We start from the raw sequence: 18,577 nt of genomic DNA, 5'->3' as shown, positions 1-18,577 counted from the left end.
TCGGGTTAAGCAGTTATAGCTACGCGACCCTTTTTAGAATTAACATAATAATACATTTTGACTTAAAACTTTCGTGACTGGAGGAATTCATGTTATTTGGTTCTTTCGGTAAAGTCACGTAGATAGAAAAAAATAAAATAAAAGTGAGCGTACTGGCAGTCTATAGTGTAGACGTATTCTGGTTCTTTCAGTAAGAAAAAATAATAATACAAAAACCACGACGTTTCGATCGCAACACAAGCAGTCGTCATCAGGAAAAGGGGGGTGAGCCTCTAAAGGCAAACTGTTTATAAAGGTTTAGAGATGGGCGTGGCCCCAGTGTGTCAGCAACATGGGCGGGGCAGCTGATGTTAATGTAGGAGGAAGCAACGCCAACGCAGTGGGTCTACACCAATCAAAGGGCTGCCAGGCAATCATTGCACCTCGCTCCACACACCCACACTGCTGACGGTGGAAGTTGACGAAAACACAAATTCAGTCATGACCCAAAGTGGTTGATGACATCTTTCCAATGATTGCTGAGTTTATAACCATCCTCTCGGTGGAAATTGTGTCTGTGTCTGTATATACGGATGTCTTCATGAACGAATCTTGTTGATAGCCAGTAGGCTTGCAAAGTACCATCGTCTTAGAGAAATAATTTCATATGAGCCAGCCGCATTCAAGTAATGATCAGCCAAGGCAGAAGCGTTGGTCCTGCCGTGTTTCAGATCTGCCTTCTGTTCACGAACACGGTCCGAGACATGTCGTTTGGTTTCCCCAATGTGACTGCTGCCGTAGATACAGCTTAGTTGGAGTTTGCATGTCAGGAATCTTGTTCTTCACAGATGAGATCAGATCACGAATTTTATGTACTGTGTTAAATCGGACCTGGATCTTGTGTTTGTTCATGACTTTGGAAATCATTTTGGTTACCCCTAATACTAATAAAAGGGTTTTTAGTTTTCTGGCATCAGTTTGATCCAGGCCCACATTCAATAACTGCCCAAGGTGCACACACACACAGACACACACACAGACACACACACACAGACACACACACACACACAGACACACACACACACAGACACACACACAGACACAGACACACAGACACACAGACACACACACACAGACACACACAGACACACACACACACTCGTGGGGTGTGCTGCAGCTCAGTGCCCCGGATAAGAAGACATAGTCACGCGTTGAGCGAACTTGTTGTAAGGTTCCCGACTCGGCTCCGACCAGGATCGCGAGGCAACGCGGCCGGAGCTAAGCGCGCTCGAGCCGAGTGACCACCGCCATGGGAGGCAATGTGCCGGGCGGCACGAGGTGCCGGGCAGTCAAATCCATTGTCGTTCTGCGGCACCTTCTGCATGGAAGCCGCCCACTCTCTCCCCTGCGCCCCCAGTGCCACCCAGCGGCCACGTGTAGGATACCAGCACGCGTCTCGCATGCCGATGGCAACCCTAGTACATCACTCGAGTCGTCTCGATATACATCCACAGTACATCGCTATAGGGTACATCTCGACACATCTAGTGGACATCTGTGAAAAATCAGATTCAGAATCAATCTAAATACAGAGTATTATTCTTATCGCTATACATTTCTATATATCCCAAGTACATCTCTCTTCGGCTCTAGTAAATATATATATACATATCGCGATACACCCACGTGGTGTGGAGGTGGTGGGATGGATTAGAGCGCTCAGCCGGTACTTCTAAAGCCTGGGCTCGAATTCGTGTATTAGCCGCCCGTCACTCATGGTGGTCGTAGCCTGTTCATCAGAAATGACTGCAGAAAAAAACATTTCAGTTCAATTATTTTTCTCCTTCATTAGTTCAGCTGGTTCGGAAAACTATTTTAAATTTGATTGGCATGCGACAGACACCTCTAAAGCAGATTATGTGGCGCTGCTGCTGCTGCATGGTGCACACGCAAAGTTAGCAAGCACACGCAACGCGTTAGTCAATAACAACACTGTGGCTTTCAAAAAATCTGCATCGCCACCTGGTGTGGTTAAGACGAACACTCGATTTGGCGATTCTGCTTCTGCTGCTGAGATGGCAGTGGTGCAAAAGCACAGTCAACAAGAGCGCTCAACGCGTTCGTGAATCACTGCGTGGCCCTTAATGGCAGGCGGTGGTGTTCGAGGCGGTGTCGTTCTGAGCGGAGCGGTAGTGTCGCGGTTATCGCACTGCGCTACCAACCCGGCGTGCCGAGTTCGATTCCCGCTCACGGCCAACACCAGTGACGACTATCTGACCCGTTCCCGGGCGTCCCATAGGTCGACTCAGGGGCAATGAAGCAGCTGGTTGTGACATTTTAACATCGTCACTGGGGAGGCAAAGGCGACCGGGCGTGGTGCCGGTCACCCTCCCCGTCTCGTGCTGTGCCGTGCCGGCCTTCATTGGTGCTCGCCAACATAATTTGCCCCAACAATATGTGAAGGCTATACGGGAGACCTTTGTCTTGTGTGTGCTGCTATTGTTATTGCCAACTGTATTGTGTGTTTGCTTGCCTGTCTGCTAAGCGTGCATCATCGCAGAGCGATCTAGGAGACGGGGCTTGGGTAGGACGCGTGGCTGCCCGGTAACGATGCCCGCTGGGTCAGAGGAGAGAGATCGCGCCAACGGGGACGTCCCACAGAGGGAGTCCAATTAGCGAGCCGCAACCCTCGGGTCCCGGTGCGCCACGGGGAGATGGAGCGGTGGTGAATGGAGCTCTCTCTGCGTGCGCAGGCGCAGGGTGGGGAGTGTGAAATCGCAGGGCCGTGGGAGATGGCGGCGGCTTGGGGAGGCGTTCATCTAGCAGTGGACTAATAATGGGTTGCGATGATGGCGATGGTAGCGACGGTATTGTTTGTTGTTGTAAGTTGCTGACCCCGTGCCGCTACTGCACGTCCGTGAAATAGAGCTTCATAGCTCATCGGATTCCTCCAGTATGACAAAAATTCTGATGGTGACGATGCTGATGAATAACATGGCAGCAAACGATAGAAGCTTTCCTCAAGGGCAGGATGGAGTAATCAGCCCGGGCAGCCCCGCTCACAAGACCAATAAAGCCCTCGTTGCATCCGCGCTTATGGTATCTTGGAATCCTCATCACGGTGAGCACCGTTATCCAATTAGCGAGCTAGGGGGCTTAGGTTGGGGTGGAGGGAGGGGGGGGGGGCAGTGGACTTGGGTTGACGGGTGGAGTTGGAGGGGGGGCGGAGATGGAAGCGAGGTAATAGTACACGGAGCTGCCTGAGCGAGACCCGAAGCTTAATCAGACTCGACAGCGTCTTCTCATCCACCACCACACTGCAGGACTCACCCACTCACCCGCTCACTCGTTCACACAAACACTCACTCATCCACTCACTTACCCGCCCACCCACTCACCCACACTCACCCACACCCACCCACTCACTCAATCACTCACCCACCCACATACCCACTCCTCATCCACTCACTCAACTACCCTCCCACCCACACTCACCCGCTCACTCAATCACTCACCCACCCACATACCCACTCTTCATCCACTCACTCACCTACACACCCACCCACTCACTAAATCACTCACCCACCCACATACCCACTCTTCATCCACTCACTCACCTACCCACCCACCCACACACCCACCCACTCACTCAATCACTCACCCACCCACATACCCACTCTTCATCCACTCACTCACCTACCCACCCACCCACCCACACACTCACTCAATCACTCACCCACCCACATACCCACTCCTCATACACTCACTCACCTACCCACCCACCCACACACCCACCCACTCACTCAATCACTCATCCACCCACATACCCACTCCTCATCCACTCACTCACCTACCCACCCACCCACACACTCACTCAATCACTCACCCACCCACATACCCACTCCTCATCCACTCACTCACCTACCCACCCACCCACACACCCACCCACTCACTCAATCACTCACCCACCCACATACCCAATTCCTCATCCACTCACTCACCTACCCACCCACCCACTCACTCAATCACTCACCCACCCACATACCCACTCCTCATCCACTCACTCACCTACCCACCCACCCATCCCCTCCCACTCACTCAATCACTCACCCACCCACATACCCACTCCTCATCCACTCACTCACCTACCCACCCACCCATCCCCTCCCACTCACCCACTCACTCAATCACTCACCCACCCACATACCCACTCCTCATCCACTCACTCACCTACCCACCCACCCATCCCCTCCCACTCACCCACTCACTCAATCACTCACCCACCCACATACCCACTCCTCATCCACTCACTCACATACCCACCCACCCATCCCCTCCCACTCACCCACTCACTCAATCACTCACCCACCCACATACCCACTCCTCATCCACTCACTCACCTACCCACCCACCCATCCCCTCCCACTCACCCACTCACTCAATCACTCACCCACCCACATACCCACTCCTCATCCACTCACTCACCTACCCACCCACCCATCCCCTCCCACTCACTCAATCACTCACCCACCCACATACCCACTCCTCATCCACTCACTCACCTACCCACCCACCCATCCCCTCCCACTCACCCACTCACTCAATCACTCACCCACCCACATACCCACTCCTCATCCACTCACTCACCTACCCACCCACCCATCCCCTCCCACTCACCCACTCACTCAATCACTCACCCACCCACATACCCACTCCTCATCCACTCACTCACATACCCACCCACCCATCCCCTCCCACTCACCCACTCACTCAATCACTCACCCACCCACATACCCACTCCTCATCCACTCACTCACCTACCCACCCACCCATCCCCTCCCACTCACCCACTCACTCAATCACTCACCCACCCACATACCCACTCCTCATCCACTCACTCACCTACCCACCCACCCATTCCCTCCCACTCACCCACTCACTCAATCACTCACCCACCCACATACCCACTCCTCATCCACTCACTCACCTACCCACCCACCCATCCCCTCCCACTCACCCACTCAATCACTCACCCACCCACATACCCACTCCTCATCCACTCACTCACCTACCCACCCACCCATCCCCTCCCACTCACCTACTCACTCAATCACTCACCCACCCACATACCCACTCCTCATCCACTCACTCACCTACCCACCCATCCCCTCCCACTCACCCACTCACTCAATCACTCACCCACCCACATACCCACTCCTCATCCACTCACTCACCCACCCACCCACCCATCCCCTCCCACGAGCGTCTCTGCTCCCAAGGCCGTGTGAGAACCTCGCCCAACTTAAGACGCGTCTCAACTCGGACGTATTGCAACTTTGAATCGTGCTGTTTGTTGCAGGCCGCTTTGCGGTGTTGGGCCTTCTGGACTGCGCTCAGGAACAGCGATGGAACAATCGATGCGCTCGCTCAAACCGAAACAAATTCAAACCAAGGCAATTACTGCCACCCAGCCGCCCCCCCCCTCCACCTTTGCTGTGAAGAAAAAACATTTCCCGAAACGTCGTATGTTACATAACGAGTGAAAGAGATTGGGGGGGGCATGGAAAGGAGAGGACGATAGGAAAATGAAGAGAGAATGAGAAATGAGAGTAGAACCGGAAAAATGAAAGCGGAAAAGGGTAAACGTGAGTGAGGGATGGATTGACTGTAAGAGGGAAAGAATGGTGGGAGGAGAGTGAAAGAATGAGATAATGAAGGAGAGGTACGAGAAGAGAGAGGGTGAATGGGTTACAGAAGGAGGAAGATTAATTATGGTGGGGAGATAAGGAAGGAGAGAGGGGGGGGCACGATGCAGGGTGGGAGTGAATGGATGGAGAAAAGCTGCAGAGACGGGGGGGAGTGAATAAGTGAAAGAAGTAAGGCGAGGAATAAGGAAGGAGGGAGGGAGCGAGTGGGTGGGTGAGTGGGGGAGCGATCTAAGCCCTTAACGCTCTCAGTGCGGGATCCTCTCCCCAGGGCATTCACCGCACACCGCGGGAAGCTTCGGTTTGCGCCCAGGTGCGAGCGGAGAGACCGCAGAGCGCGACTCTTGCGGGCATCGGAGTCACGCGACTCCGTAGTACGGTGGAGCCCCCACGCCTCGGACCCCTGAGCTCCAGGAAGCTTCAGGAATCCTCCTCCACCTTCTTCATCGTCTCCTCCTCCTCCACCTCGTCCTGCACGGGTCTCAACCAACTCGCTGCCATGAACTTCGCAGCCCATGTCTTCTTCTCGAGGCTGCAGGGAGGGGTGCTCCACGGGAGGGCGGCGCTGCCCCCGACGCCCGGTTGTCCACAGGACCGCGACTCAAGCCCGGACCCCTTTTGGAGGTTGTGTGGGACCCCGCCAGACCCCAGCTGGGCTCCCTACGACCCCCCCCCCACTCCCCCTACCACCCCCCCCCCCCTCCCGGGCAGCTGCTTGCGTGTCGCTCCTCGTCTCGTGCTTGCGCGCCGCGCGTGAAGGTTTGGTCGTGATGACGACATCGTTTGGTGGTGGTGGTGGGAGTGTTGATGACCACTCCTGGTCCTGGTGGTGACGGTGATGATGGCGATGTTGGTAGTGATGTGTGGTGGGGATGTTTGGTGGTTATGGTGATGATGTTTGATGGTGATGATGTTTTGTGGTGGTGGTGGTGATGTTTGATGGTAATGATGGGGATGGCATCGGTAGCGATCTGTGAACCTCAGAGAGCACGGAGGCCACGTGGCTTTTGCCCAGCGCGTGCTAAAGCTAAATATAGAGCAGACACGACCACACACAGCGACACACAGCGACACACGCACACACGCAGACACGTATGTATTAATATAGAACTTCTTTCGCACCGTACCGACAGACATACACGGAGACACACATAGATACACACGGCCACACAGCCACAGTCCCGCACGCGTACACAAAAGCATACACACGCAGACGCACAGGCAGCCCCCGACCCCCTATCACCTACATCGAGCGTTGGGGCACCGCGCAGCGCGCCCACAGTTGCGGTCTCGCGCGTGGTATTTATAGAACGGCGCGCGCGGCGTGTGGGGGGCAGGGAGCGTGTGGGGGGGGGGGGCAGGGAGCGTGAGGGTGACCCGTGAACGCGTCTCACACCAACCCCACTGCGCCGCGTCCCAGGGACATATCTCCGCTACCGCTTTTACCCCCTTGGGCTCGGCCTCACCGGGACCGAACCGGCACCCCCTCGCTCGCCGGGGTTGACTTGAGCAGGGGAGGGGTGGGCGGGGTGCGGGGAGTGGGGGGCGAGCCAGCGAACTCCGCGGGGCCTGCGAGTTCGGGGTTCGCGTCGGGAGAGAGTGGGGGGTGGGGGCGGTGATGGGCAACGTGGTGACCGTGAGAGACGTGAGAGAGATGGACGGCGAGGGAGACGTGTGGAGCGTGGGGGACGCGAGTGGAGTGGACGGCGAGAGGGACAGGGGGGGCGCGGGAGACGGGGAGAGCGTGAAGGACGTGCAGGGGGTACGATACGTGAGGGGTGCGAGCGAAGGGGAGAGCGCGAGAGACGGGGAGGGCAACGTGGTGAGCGTGAGAGATGTGGAACGCGTGAGGGAGAGGTTGGAGAGCTTGAGACGCGGCTTGAGCCTCAGAGACGGGATCGACTCCAGAGACGCGGAGAGCGTGAGGCACGGCTTGAACATCAGAGACGCAGAGAGTGTGAGGCGCGGCTTGAACCTCAGAGACGCGGAGAGCGTGAGGCACGGCTTGAACATCAGAGACGCAGAGAGTGTGAGGCGCGGCTTGAACCTCAGAGACGGGATCGACTCCAGAGACGCGGAGGGCGCGAGGCGCGAGTCGATGGTTAAAAGCGCGGAGCGCGCGAGGCGCGGCTCGAACGTGCGAGACGCAATCAACTCCAGGCGCACGAGCGGCGCGAGACGCGCCTCCCAAGTGCGAGGCGGGGCGAACAACTTGAGAGACGTGTTCAGCGCGAGAGATTTGAAGAGCGCGAGACGCGGCTCGAACGTGCGAGACGGGATGAACAACGCAAGACACGGGGTGGACTTTAAAGAAGGGGTGGACGTTAAAGAAGGGGTGGACGTTCGAGGCGGGGTGAACAACGGGGAGCTCGATCGGCTCGAGCGAGTGAGCGACCTCCAGGCCGTGCTGAGCCTCCTGCTGCGCATGGTCGTGTACGCGGTCTCTGTGCTGCTGCTCAGGTGAAAGCGAGTGTGCGTGTGAGTGTGCGTGAGTGTGTGTGTGCGTGTGTGTGCGTGAGTGTGTGCGTGAGTGTGCGTGAGTGTGTGTGTGCGTGTGTGTGTGTGCGTGAGTGTGTGCGTGAGTGTGCGTGTGAGTGTGCGTGTGAGTGTGCGTGAGTGTGTGCGTGTGTGTGTGCGTGAGTGTGTGCGTGAGTGTGCGTGTGAGTGTGTGCGTGAGTGTGCGTGAGTGTGTGCGTGAGTGTGTGCGTGTGTGTGTGCGTGAGTGTGTGCGTGAGTGTGCGTGTGAGTGTGTGCGTGAGTGTGCGTGAGTGTGTGTGTGCGTGAGTGTGTGTGTGCGTGAGTGTGTGTGTATGAGTGGGTGAGTGGGTGAATGCGAGTGTGCGTGAGTGTGCGTGAGTGTCAGTGTGCGTGAGTGGGTGAATGCGAGTGTGTGTGAGTGTGTGTGCGAGTGTGTGTGAGTGTGCGTGAGTGTGTGTGAGTGTGTGCGAGTGTGCGTGAGTGTGTGCGTGAGTGTGTGAGTGGTGCAGCGGTTAGCGCGTTGCGCCAACACCAGTAACGATTATTTGAACCGGTCCCGGGCCTCCCCTAGGTCAACTCAGCCTCAAACGAGTACCTGGTGCGGTGTGTAAACATTGCCACTTGGGAGACAAAGGCGTCCGGGCGTGGTGCTGGCCACTCACCCCCTTGCGTGCTCTGTCGGCCTTCATAGGTGCTACTCGCTAACGGGACTTTCCCCAACAGTCTGCTAAGGCTATACGGGGGATCTTTGTGTTTGTATACCTACAAACACTGTGACTGCCGACACCCAGGCAGTCACAGCGATGTCCTCCTTGAATCGGTGCTCATCTCCTGTCTACAGCCTTGAGTCAGCGGGAGAAATTCCTCATTCCTATGGCGGGGGCGAGGCGATCCATGTGACAACCCACTATTGACCACTACCACAAAGTGACACTCGTTTGTATCGATTCCGTAAGGATGATGGGCTGAGTCAACCCCCAATCCAGGATTACAACATCACTGTGCGCCGCTCGCTCTGCCACTGAGCCACATGGCAAGTTACTCATCCAGCAGTGGATAGACCATAGCTGATAATCGATGATCATGATGAATCGATAGATACATGTGTTGTGCTTATGATGAAAGAGTGAGTTGATGATGATAATGACGGTGATTATGATGATGAATGTCTGTGATAATAATCGCGTGTCTCGCGCGTGTGACTTCAGCAAAGATGACGCGGCGATAGGGGAGCCGCGGGGGGGCGGCTGTGGACCGGGGGAGGAGGGGGAGGGGGGCGAGGGGTCCCCCCCTTCATCAACCTCCTCTTCCGCATCATCATGGGTGAGAGGCTCATACTCATCTCTCTCTCCCCCCATGTCTCTTATGTATCTGTCTGTCTCTCGTCTCCCACTCTCTCACTCGCCTCCTTCTCCCCCCGCCCCACTCCCTCTCGCACTTCTCGTCATTTTCTCTCCACTCTCAGCAAGCCCGTCGATACCATCTCTCGCCTCCCTCCCCACACTCTCCCCACACTCTCCTCTTCCTCCCCCCTCTCTCTACAACACCCCCCCCACAGCCAACACTCTACCTTCTCTCCCCCCTTCGCCCCACACTCCCCCATCATCTTCCTGCAGCCCCCCCCCCACTACACCCCCCGAGTCGCCTGAAGACACGAGGTTCGCTCTGTGCGCGCAGGTGAAAGGAGTGGAGAACGGGGGCGGCTCCTCCATCGCGGGGGGGGCTGGCCCCTCCCCGCTGCAGGGCCCCGCGGCGGGGGCCGCCCCCCGCCAGGGCCCCGCCCCCCGCCAGGGCCCCGCCCCTCGCCAGGGCCCCGCGGCGGAGGGAGAATCCCTCCAGTTCGAAGAGATCAGCGCCGCCGCCTTCATGATCCAGAACGCGGTGCAGCGGACTCCGTGCATGGTGGGGGGCTGTGGGGGGGGGGGTATTGGTGGAAGGCGGGGGGCGGGGGTCGCGGGGCGGGGTGGTTGGGTGGATGGATCGAGAGGGACGACGAGAGGCGAGTGGAGGAGGGAGATGGGAAGGAGGTGACAGACGAATGGGACGGGCTTCGAGGGATAGGAAGGATGTGGGGATGGGGAGTATGGAAGAGATGACAAAGGATGAGGAGAGGCTTCGAGCGATGGTGCGCGATGGATACGGGGGGAGCGGTGGGGACACGTGACAGGAGATTGGGAGGAATAAGGATGAGCGAGGGGGGATGACGAGTGACGTGAAGTGATGGCGATGGATGAGGAGGAGTCTTGTAGGAGATGGACAGGCACGGGGAGACAAGAGGAGGGATGAGGAGCGATGAGAAGGGATGAGGCGGGATGGAACCCATGTGCGTGACAGTGACGATAATGTTAATTACATTATAGTGATGTTTAATGTTACATATCGTGTCGTGGTTCATGCAAATTGCGTCTCTCACAATCACTGAGGAACCACCGACACGAGCTGGAGGGCAGCAGCAGCCAGGCGGCGAGCCATCGGCGCTACCAAAAATGTGCCAAAGCTCTGCAGTCCTTCATCGTATTAAGATGTTTTCAACCAAATTAATGAGTGTTTATACAAGTGGCAGCGGACCGGATCGCCCGGATAAAATCCACGTGCGCGAGGGGGCAACGCGCTATCCCATCCAGAAGGGACAGATGGTATCAGTCAGCACTGTTGCTGTCCGCGCTGAGCCAGAGCGCTCACTGTCTGCTTCACACCGGGAGGTAGAGGCGATAATCACCAACAGATCATTTGTCAATCCACTGCTGGATGAAGGCTTCCCTAGGCCGTGCCGGTCTTGGCGTTGTTTTACCCGCCTTCGTCATCCACCAACCCTCGACTCTACGATGATGCGAACGCGGGTGGAGATTCTAACCCTACCACTTCCTCCTCCCTCAATCTCCCTCCATCCTCTACCACCACCTCCTCCTCCCTCTACCTCTTCAATCCCGTCTCCTCATTCTCCCCCTCCACCACCTCCTCTCACTCCATCCTCCTCCTGCACTCAGTACTCGCGCCTCTCCAAGTACTACGGGTCGGAGATCTTCGTGAAGAAGGAGTTCCTCCATGTCACTGGCAGCGCCAAGGAGCGTGGGGTGCGCTACTGCCTGCAGATGATGAGCAAGGTGGGTGAAGCCCACCACTCGCACCCTCAGCAGTACCATCAGCAGCACCGCGATCGGCAACAACCACCACCGCCATTCGCCACTAAGTGGCGCTGACGTCACCACGGCGCTTGTGCCAGGCTAGGTGCACGTTGAGGCCAAGTGAAGTGTCGAACCCGCGCTGGCAGGAGGTCACGGGACAGACCCAGCAGGTGCCACGGGTCGACTGACTGGCATACCTGGCCTGCTTGAGGCTTTCCATCCCACGTTGCAGTCGCAGCTGGCCAACGGTTGGCACGGCCATCGGAAATGTTTCTTTGGGGTCTCTGAATTACGGTCACACAACATTCATGATGTTATCACAGCAGCTAAAGTTAGGATGTTTTTAAAAATAAATTACTGTCGTGAGTGGTTTATCTATCATTAATATACATTGAGTCGAATACATGTGTTAATGTTACCTAGGTAAATAAATGCATATTTTGATGACTTCATACATTTTTGTTACTTGTGCCCACTCAGACCCTTCCCCCATATGAGCCTAAGGCCCCTCATCCTGATCATCACCACACTTACCATTACCATCATCAACAACTACACAATCAGCATCACTATAACCAACATCATCGTCGTCACAATTGCCAACATCGTCAGCATCACCATCACCACAACAAGCCTCACTAACACCATCACCGCGCTCAACATCGCCAGAATTGCCGACATTATCAGCGTCATCAGCACCAACAGCGTCACCATCACTATCAACAACCACTGTCAGTCACGTTCACCGAGAAGTCAGCATGGACAGCACATCGAGCTCCCACCACCTAATCAGCACCACCATACGGCACGTTCTATCCAGCGACGGATGATATCCCCCCACACGCCATCGTCACCCCGCACGGTCCTGCGAGGCCACGATGAATATCGCTCCCCTGCACGCGCTCACCTCATGGCTACTCCATCTCCACGGGCGTCATCCTCTCTGGCGAGTCCCCTCCGTTGGCTGCTCTTCCACCACCACCACTGAGCCTCACCACCCCCCCCCCCCCTTGTAGCAACGCGTCGTGCCCAGCACCGTGGCGCTCTCCCCGAGTCAACGCGACGTCGATGTCCCAGCTCGCGTCCCTCCGTCCCGTCTCTCCGTGCAGTCGCAAGCACGCGTCTCCCCCACGCTGCTGGCGCATACCTCGCCCTTTCTTCCATTGTCTTTGTCAACTTCCGTGTTTCCGAGAATGTGGAATTTCACCACTAACTCAGACCACCCCCCGCCTCCCCCCCCCACGATGCTCTCTTCCTCTCTCACCCCCAACTACAACCACATTCTCTCAGCTCGCCCCCCACCCCTTTTCACTTCCCCATCGCCACCCCCTCCCCATGTTCCTCCACCCTTCTTCTCGACACCATTCCAACTCCCCCAACTTCACGCACATTCCACCCCCTTCCTCCTTATTCCGCACCCCCTCCGCCGTTTCCTCAACCCCCCCCCCCCCACTTTCTCCGCCTTCCCATCTCTCCATCTCCCCGCCACCAACTCCCTCCCCCATCCCCCTTCACTCTCCCCAACTTCTCCACACTTCCTCCTCTCTCCACCTTCCTCGCCGCACGCGCCCCCCCCCTCACCCTCACCCACACTTCCGCCCCCCCCGCGCAGGATCAGCGCGCGCGCGGGGTGGTCGCCGTGGGCGCGTGGAGCTCGGCGCACGCGCTCGCCGTGTCGCACCACGCGGCCGAGATGCGCGTGCCCGCGCGCGTGCTCGTGGCGGCGCGCGCCCCCGAGGCGCTGCTGCGCGCGTGCCGGGACCTGGGCGCGAACGCGGCGAGGGCGCCGATGGTGGGGGCCAGCAGCAGCAGCAGCAACGGCGGCGAAGGCGGCGGGGAGGGGGTGCGGGGGGCGAGGGCGCACGCGCTGCAGGTGGCGCGCGAGGAAGGGAGCGCGCTGCTGGAGGAGTGAGTGACCCTCCCCGCCTTCACCAAATCGCTCCGACCAACAACGTGCGTGGCGAGACCCTAGTCCAGCAGTGGGTCAGCAAAGGGGCCTCTGTTCGTGTTTCACGCAACACGAGGCAGCCCCCCCCCCCCAATAAACATGAAGCGTGACGGCCTTTAAATGGGGTGGCGAACCGAATCAATGTGAATTAAACTAAAAAAAAACTCCGAAAATCGCTAAACGGCGCGGGTAGCGGCGCTTGTGCTCTTCTTGATATCCACCACGCACGCAGCTCTTGCTCCATGCAACTCTCCCTCTCACTCAATCACACCTCCCCTCCAGTGCCGGGTTGTCCGAGTAGGAGAAGTAGCTACAAATGCTACGGGCCCCGCACTTTGAAAGGCCCCGTGCTAAACGCTTTCAAGCTGTCAATTCAGGTTCAGTGATTCTGCACTTGCTCTATTACTATAGCACTATACCGCCTTCAACTTTTATGAACGACCGGGTGTTTAAGGTTAGCGATTTGTCGTATTATCTGGCTGTATAGTAAATGAAAACATACAATGACTTTACTGTGCAAGTAAAAAATTGGTGTTTTAATATTTATGTTTTTTTTTAGGGCTCTTTATTCTTGGATCTTTCGGTAAAGTCACGTAGAAGGGAAGTAATAAATGAAGGCCCCTTTATAGCAACATCTGCTACAGGCCCCGCACGAGCTGAGTCCGGCTCCCCTCCGAGCACCGCCCCCACCCTGACCGCCGCTGGCTCCCCGTGCCTCCCCCTGCCGCCAGTGACGACCACCCCAACATGATCGCGGGGATGGGGACCCTGGGGCTGGAGGTGATGGAGCAGGTCCCGGGGGTCGAGGCGGTCGTCATCCCGGCCGGGGGCAGGGGCAGCCTCCTGGCGGGGGCAGCAGCCGCCATAAAGCACATGGACCCGCACGTCGCCGTCGTCGTGAGACACACACGCCGCCGTCTCGCGTTCAGGAGAGGGGGAGGACGGTGGTGGTCGGTGTTGTTGGGTGGTGGTGGTGGTCATTGTTGTTGTTGAGTGGTGGTGGTCATTGTTGTTGGGTGGTGGTGGTGGTCGTTGTTGTTGTTGGGTGGTGGTGGTCGTTGTTGTTGTTGGGTGGTGGTGGTCGTTGTTGTTGGATGGTGGTGGGCGTTGTTGTTGTTGGTTGGTGGTGGTCGTTGTTGGATGGTGGTGGTCGTTGTTGTTGGATGGTGGTGATCGTTGTTGTTGGATGGTGGTCGTTGTTGTATGGTGGTTGCGTTGGTGGTGGCAGGGTTTAATTTCGTGCTAAACCACATCCGGTCGCTGGTAGATCGACTCGGAGTCGTCGGCGCGTGACTGGTCGCCAATGCCACGGCGAGAGGTCTCCTGGGCATGGCGTGCTGCTGCGTCTGGACACGTGCTGTGTGTCACCGACTGGTAGTCACGTGCTGACTGTGTGACACGTGTTGTGTGTCACCCACTGTGGGTCATGTGCTGACTGTGTCCACGTGCTGTGTGTCACCCACTGTGGGTCACGTGTTGTGTGTCACCGACTCTGACACGTGCTGTGTGCCACCGAATGTGAGACTCGTGCTGTGTGTCACTGACTGTGACGCTTGCTCTTGGTGGCATTCCCAGCGGTGGTATTGATAGTTGTTGTTGTTGTTGCTGCTGCTGCTGTGTTAGTGCTGTTGTTGTTGCTGCTGTGTTAGTGGTGTTGTTATTGTTGTTGTTGTAGGGTGTTGAGCTGGCCAGCTGTCCCAGCTGGCAGCGCGCACTCACCATGGGCCAGCCGACACAGAGCTGCAGTGGCGAGGAGAACCGACTGTGCGAGGGTGAGATGGACGGTGTTATCTGTGTTCACCTGCATCTGTGCGTACCTGTGTGTGAGTGCACCTGGTCCTAGGTGTACCTGTGCCTGCGTGTGCCTGTGTGTGTACCTGTGTGTGTACCTGTGTGTACTTGTGTGTACCTGTGTGTGTGCCTGTGTTTGTACCTGTGTGTGTGCCTGTGTGTACCTGTGTGTACCTGTGTGTGTGCCTGTGTTTGTACCTGTGTGTGTACCTGTGTGTACTTGTGTGTACCTGTGTGTGTGCCTGTGTTTGTACCTGTGTGTGTGCCTGTGTGTACCTGTGTGTACCTGTGTGTACCTGTGTGTGTACCTGTGTGTGTACCTGTGCGTGTGCAGACCTCAGCTCACAGTCCGTGGGACCGAACGCCTTCGCGACGGGGCGTCACGTGATCGACAAGGTGGTGTCGATCACGTGAGTGGAACGCGAGAGCCACATCGATGACCCGCACACTGACCCACACCGACATGCACTGACCCACCGTGACACACACTGACACACGTACTGACAAGTGACGCCAACACACACCAACACGCGCACATTAGGGTCACTCATGTGAGGGCCAGCTAGCGAGCACCTGCTGAGGCCGACACGTTACAAAATTGGGGGCCCGATGACTGGCTCAGATAATCGCCGTGGCCCAGAGTCGAACTGAGCCCGTTGGGTCCGTAGCGCGGTGTGCTGACCGCTGGGTCACACACAGTGACGCACATCGCAAAACTCACCACACCAGCCGTCGATAATCATCATCGTCTCATCACCAACCACCACCAACCACCACAACCACCACAACCACCATCACGCGCCACTGTGGGTGACGTCACAATCTCTCTCTTCGCCCCCGAACGCTGCCACTCGGCTCCTCCAGACATTGAGACCCCCCCCCCCCCAACACGGGGGTCTCCCCCCCCGCACCCCTCCCCCCCACCCCCCGCCGCAGCTAAACATTTTGGCGCGCGGGGCAGGGTCCCTTGGTTGCCCCCCCCACCCCAACCCCGCTGCATTGGCGCGGCCCCCGCCCCACCAAACGACTGAGCCGTCAGCCCACTCCGCTTGCTTGGCAATTCGGCTTCCAGGTAGGGTAGCGGCCCCCCCGAGAGGGGGCCCTGGGGGTGCCACCACTCAGCGCCCTCGGTACGCATTGCCCCCCAGCGTGCCCCCCAGCGTGTACACCCGCGTGTCCCCCGCGTGCCCACCCGTGTGCCCACCCGCGTGTCCCCCGCGTGCCCCCCCCCCCCCACCACGTGCCCACGTGTACAGGGAGCAGGACCTGCTGCTCGCCATGCTCAAGGTGCTGGAGTTCGAGGGCGCCGCCGTGAACGCGGACGGCGCCGCCGCGCTCGCTGCCATCGTCTCGGGAAAGCTGCCCGAGCTGCGTGGCAAGCGGTGAGCGTGCGACGCGACACAAAGACAAAGGGCCCCCGTGTAGCCTTAGCATGCTGCTGGGGCAAGTGCTGCCAGCGTGTGCATCATTTCAGCAGCAGCATTGGTTCAACACAAGCAGGACCGGATTCGACATTCAGAGTGGCATCAGCAGTGGGTCGGGCTTGATTGAACAAGCAACGCCGGTGAACTGCGAGTGATTCAGATGAAGTTTACTTTGGCGTCGGGGTGAGTGTCATGCGAGACGAACATCTCTCCCTGTGGCCCAGCGGTAGCGCCGTTCGCCGCTAGTTGTAGAGGTTCGCGGTTCGATTCCAGCGGCCGACCCGATTAATACTGCGGGTGTAACAACCACGTTGATGGTACGTGCAGCCTGCTTCACGGTGCACGGAATATCTCTTATGAAGTCATTCGCCAGGGTAGTCCACCGTGTGTTGGCGTCAGGGTCCAAATTTTGTCAAATTATATATTTTTTCTGCAAACTACTCAATTGGGATCGCACATGCACAGCAGGAGTCATCCTTTCCCCCAACTTCGCAAACTTGGCATGACCCTCCTGAAAAAAAGTCATGAGACTCAGTGAGGCTTTTCTGGGTAAACACGCCAAGTAATAACACGAATAAAAACCACGTGATCGGACCCAACACACCACAGCCAATATACCATCCTGCTATGGCTTGCGCTGTTCGTAGACACCACGTGCCGCCTATTGGAGTCTACTAGCGACGCTGCTTCTAGAGTTCCATAGCCCAGGGGTTTCCCAAACCCCAGTCCCCACGGTGGCACCACCACCACCACGCTTCGTCTTTCCGCGTTTACCACATGACTCCTCCCCATTCAAAGACAAATTAACTCGTTTCCACGCTGCCTGCACGCGCCCGATGATCGTCAAAGACGCCCCACGTGACACGCGAAGCAATGAACGCTGGCTGCGTTAACAGTCAATTCACATCGAGATATCAGCGTGCGCGTGTACAAGTGTCCCACGTGTGACGTTCTTGCGCGTCACCCCCCCCCCCCCCCAGCGTGGTGGTCGTCCTGGCGAGCGGCAGCACCGACGTCTCCCACTTCAAGCGCTGCATGGACCGCGCGCTGGTGCTGGACGGGCGACTCTGCAAGTTCTCGGTGCGCGTGAGCGACTCTCCCGCGGAGCCGGGCAGACTGCTGGAGCTGCTGGGCAGGGAGGAGGCGAGGTGAGTCGCCTGGCCGCCTGCGCCGAGCCCAGGCGGGCGGGCGGGCGGGCAAAGTGTGGTTCTACGTGGACTCGAGTCATGCCACGCGTCCTCGTCTCTCGAGTTCCTCGCCAGGATGAACGTGCACCTGAGCATGGTGGTGGTCACGTGAGTGGTGGTGGTCACGTGAGTGGTGGTGGTCACGTGTGTGACCTGTCTCCCCTCACCCTCCCCCAGGTTGGTGGACATCAGTCTCGACCGCACCTTCCTCGCCACCGACTCGTTCAGCGTGCAGGTGAGTGCAGCACCTGCCGGGGGCGTCTCACAGCCCGCTCGTCTGAGCGGATACTTCGCAGCGTGTTACAACCGGTCATTGTCATTACGACAATGAGTTGTGTCACCATTGTTCTTCTGGGCGTGGCTGTTATTAAACCGCGTGCGCGTGTGCAGGTGACCTGCGTGGTGGAGACGCGGGACCACGTGCACGCGGCGCAGCTCAAGGGGGTCCTGGCGGAGAAGTACGCGGCGCTCACCTGGCACGACAAATAGGTGAGAGCAGCAGCAGCAGCATCGGGGTGTGTGCTCGCGAGACGCGGGGTCTATCCACTGCTGCATGAAGGCTTACCCACGGTGACGACATCGCATATACGTCCCCGCAATGCAACAATCCACTAACGCACACATACACAGGTATGTAAACATACGAGTACACACACACGCGTGCACGCATCACGCGGGGTTAGGATTAGCAGCTATCTGGCGCGTGCAGCGTGTAACGATTTGCATTCGGAGACGGTCAACGTGGTCCGTGGTGGTGGCGCGAGGGGCAGCGGCGCGCACGTTCAGCGCTGCAAACCGAGGAGCCACGTCCCACGGGCCGCTCACGGCCCATCGCGACCTCATTCCACACGACCCAGGGCCGCCACACGAAGCGCAGCCAATCCTAAACGACCCGCAGGCGATGTTCACCCATCACTACCGAGCTTCCTAGCCGCGCGAA

At 57.7% G+C, this 18,577-nt stretch overlaps 1 protein-coding gene across 1 annotated transcript; it reads left to right on the top strand.

Moving 5' to 3' along the window:
- Positions 1-7,302: 7,302 nt before the first annotated feature.
- On the top strand, positions 7,303-18,126 carry LOC144720755 (L-threonine ammonia-lyase-like). Its single transcript, XM_078597778.1, has 11 exons — positions 7,303-8,124; positions 9,840-10,064; positions 11,150-11,266; positions 12,900-13,195; positions 13,967-14,132; positions 14,911-15,007; positions 15,361-15,436; positions 16,283-16,408; positions 17,431-17,598; positions 17,815-17,872; positions 18,028-18,126. The coding sequence occupies exons 1-11, from the start codon at positions 7,303-7,305 to the stop codon at positions 18,124-18,126; spliced, it is 2,250 nt and encodes a 749-aa protein (XP_078453904.1).
- Positions 18,127-18,577: the final 451 nt, after the last annotated feature.

The sequence above is a fragment of the Lampetra planeri genome, chromosome 9 (assembly GCF_965212315.1).
Source record: "Lampetra planeri chromosome 9, kcLamPlan1.2.h2, whole genome shotgun sequence".
In the NCBI taxonomy this organism is placed as follows: Eukaryota; Metazoa; Chordata; class Hyperoartia; order Petromyzontiformes; family Petromyzontidae; genus Lampetra; species Lampetra planeri.
This window is presented reverse-complemented; position numbering and strand designations above follow the sequence as displayed.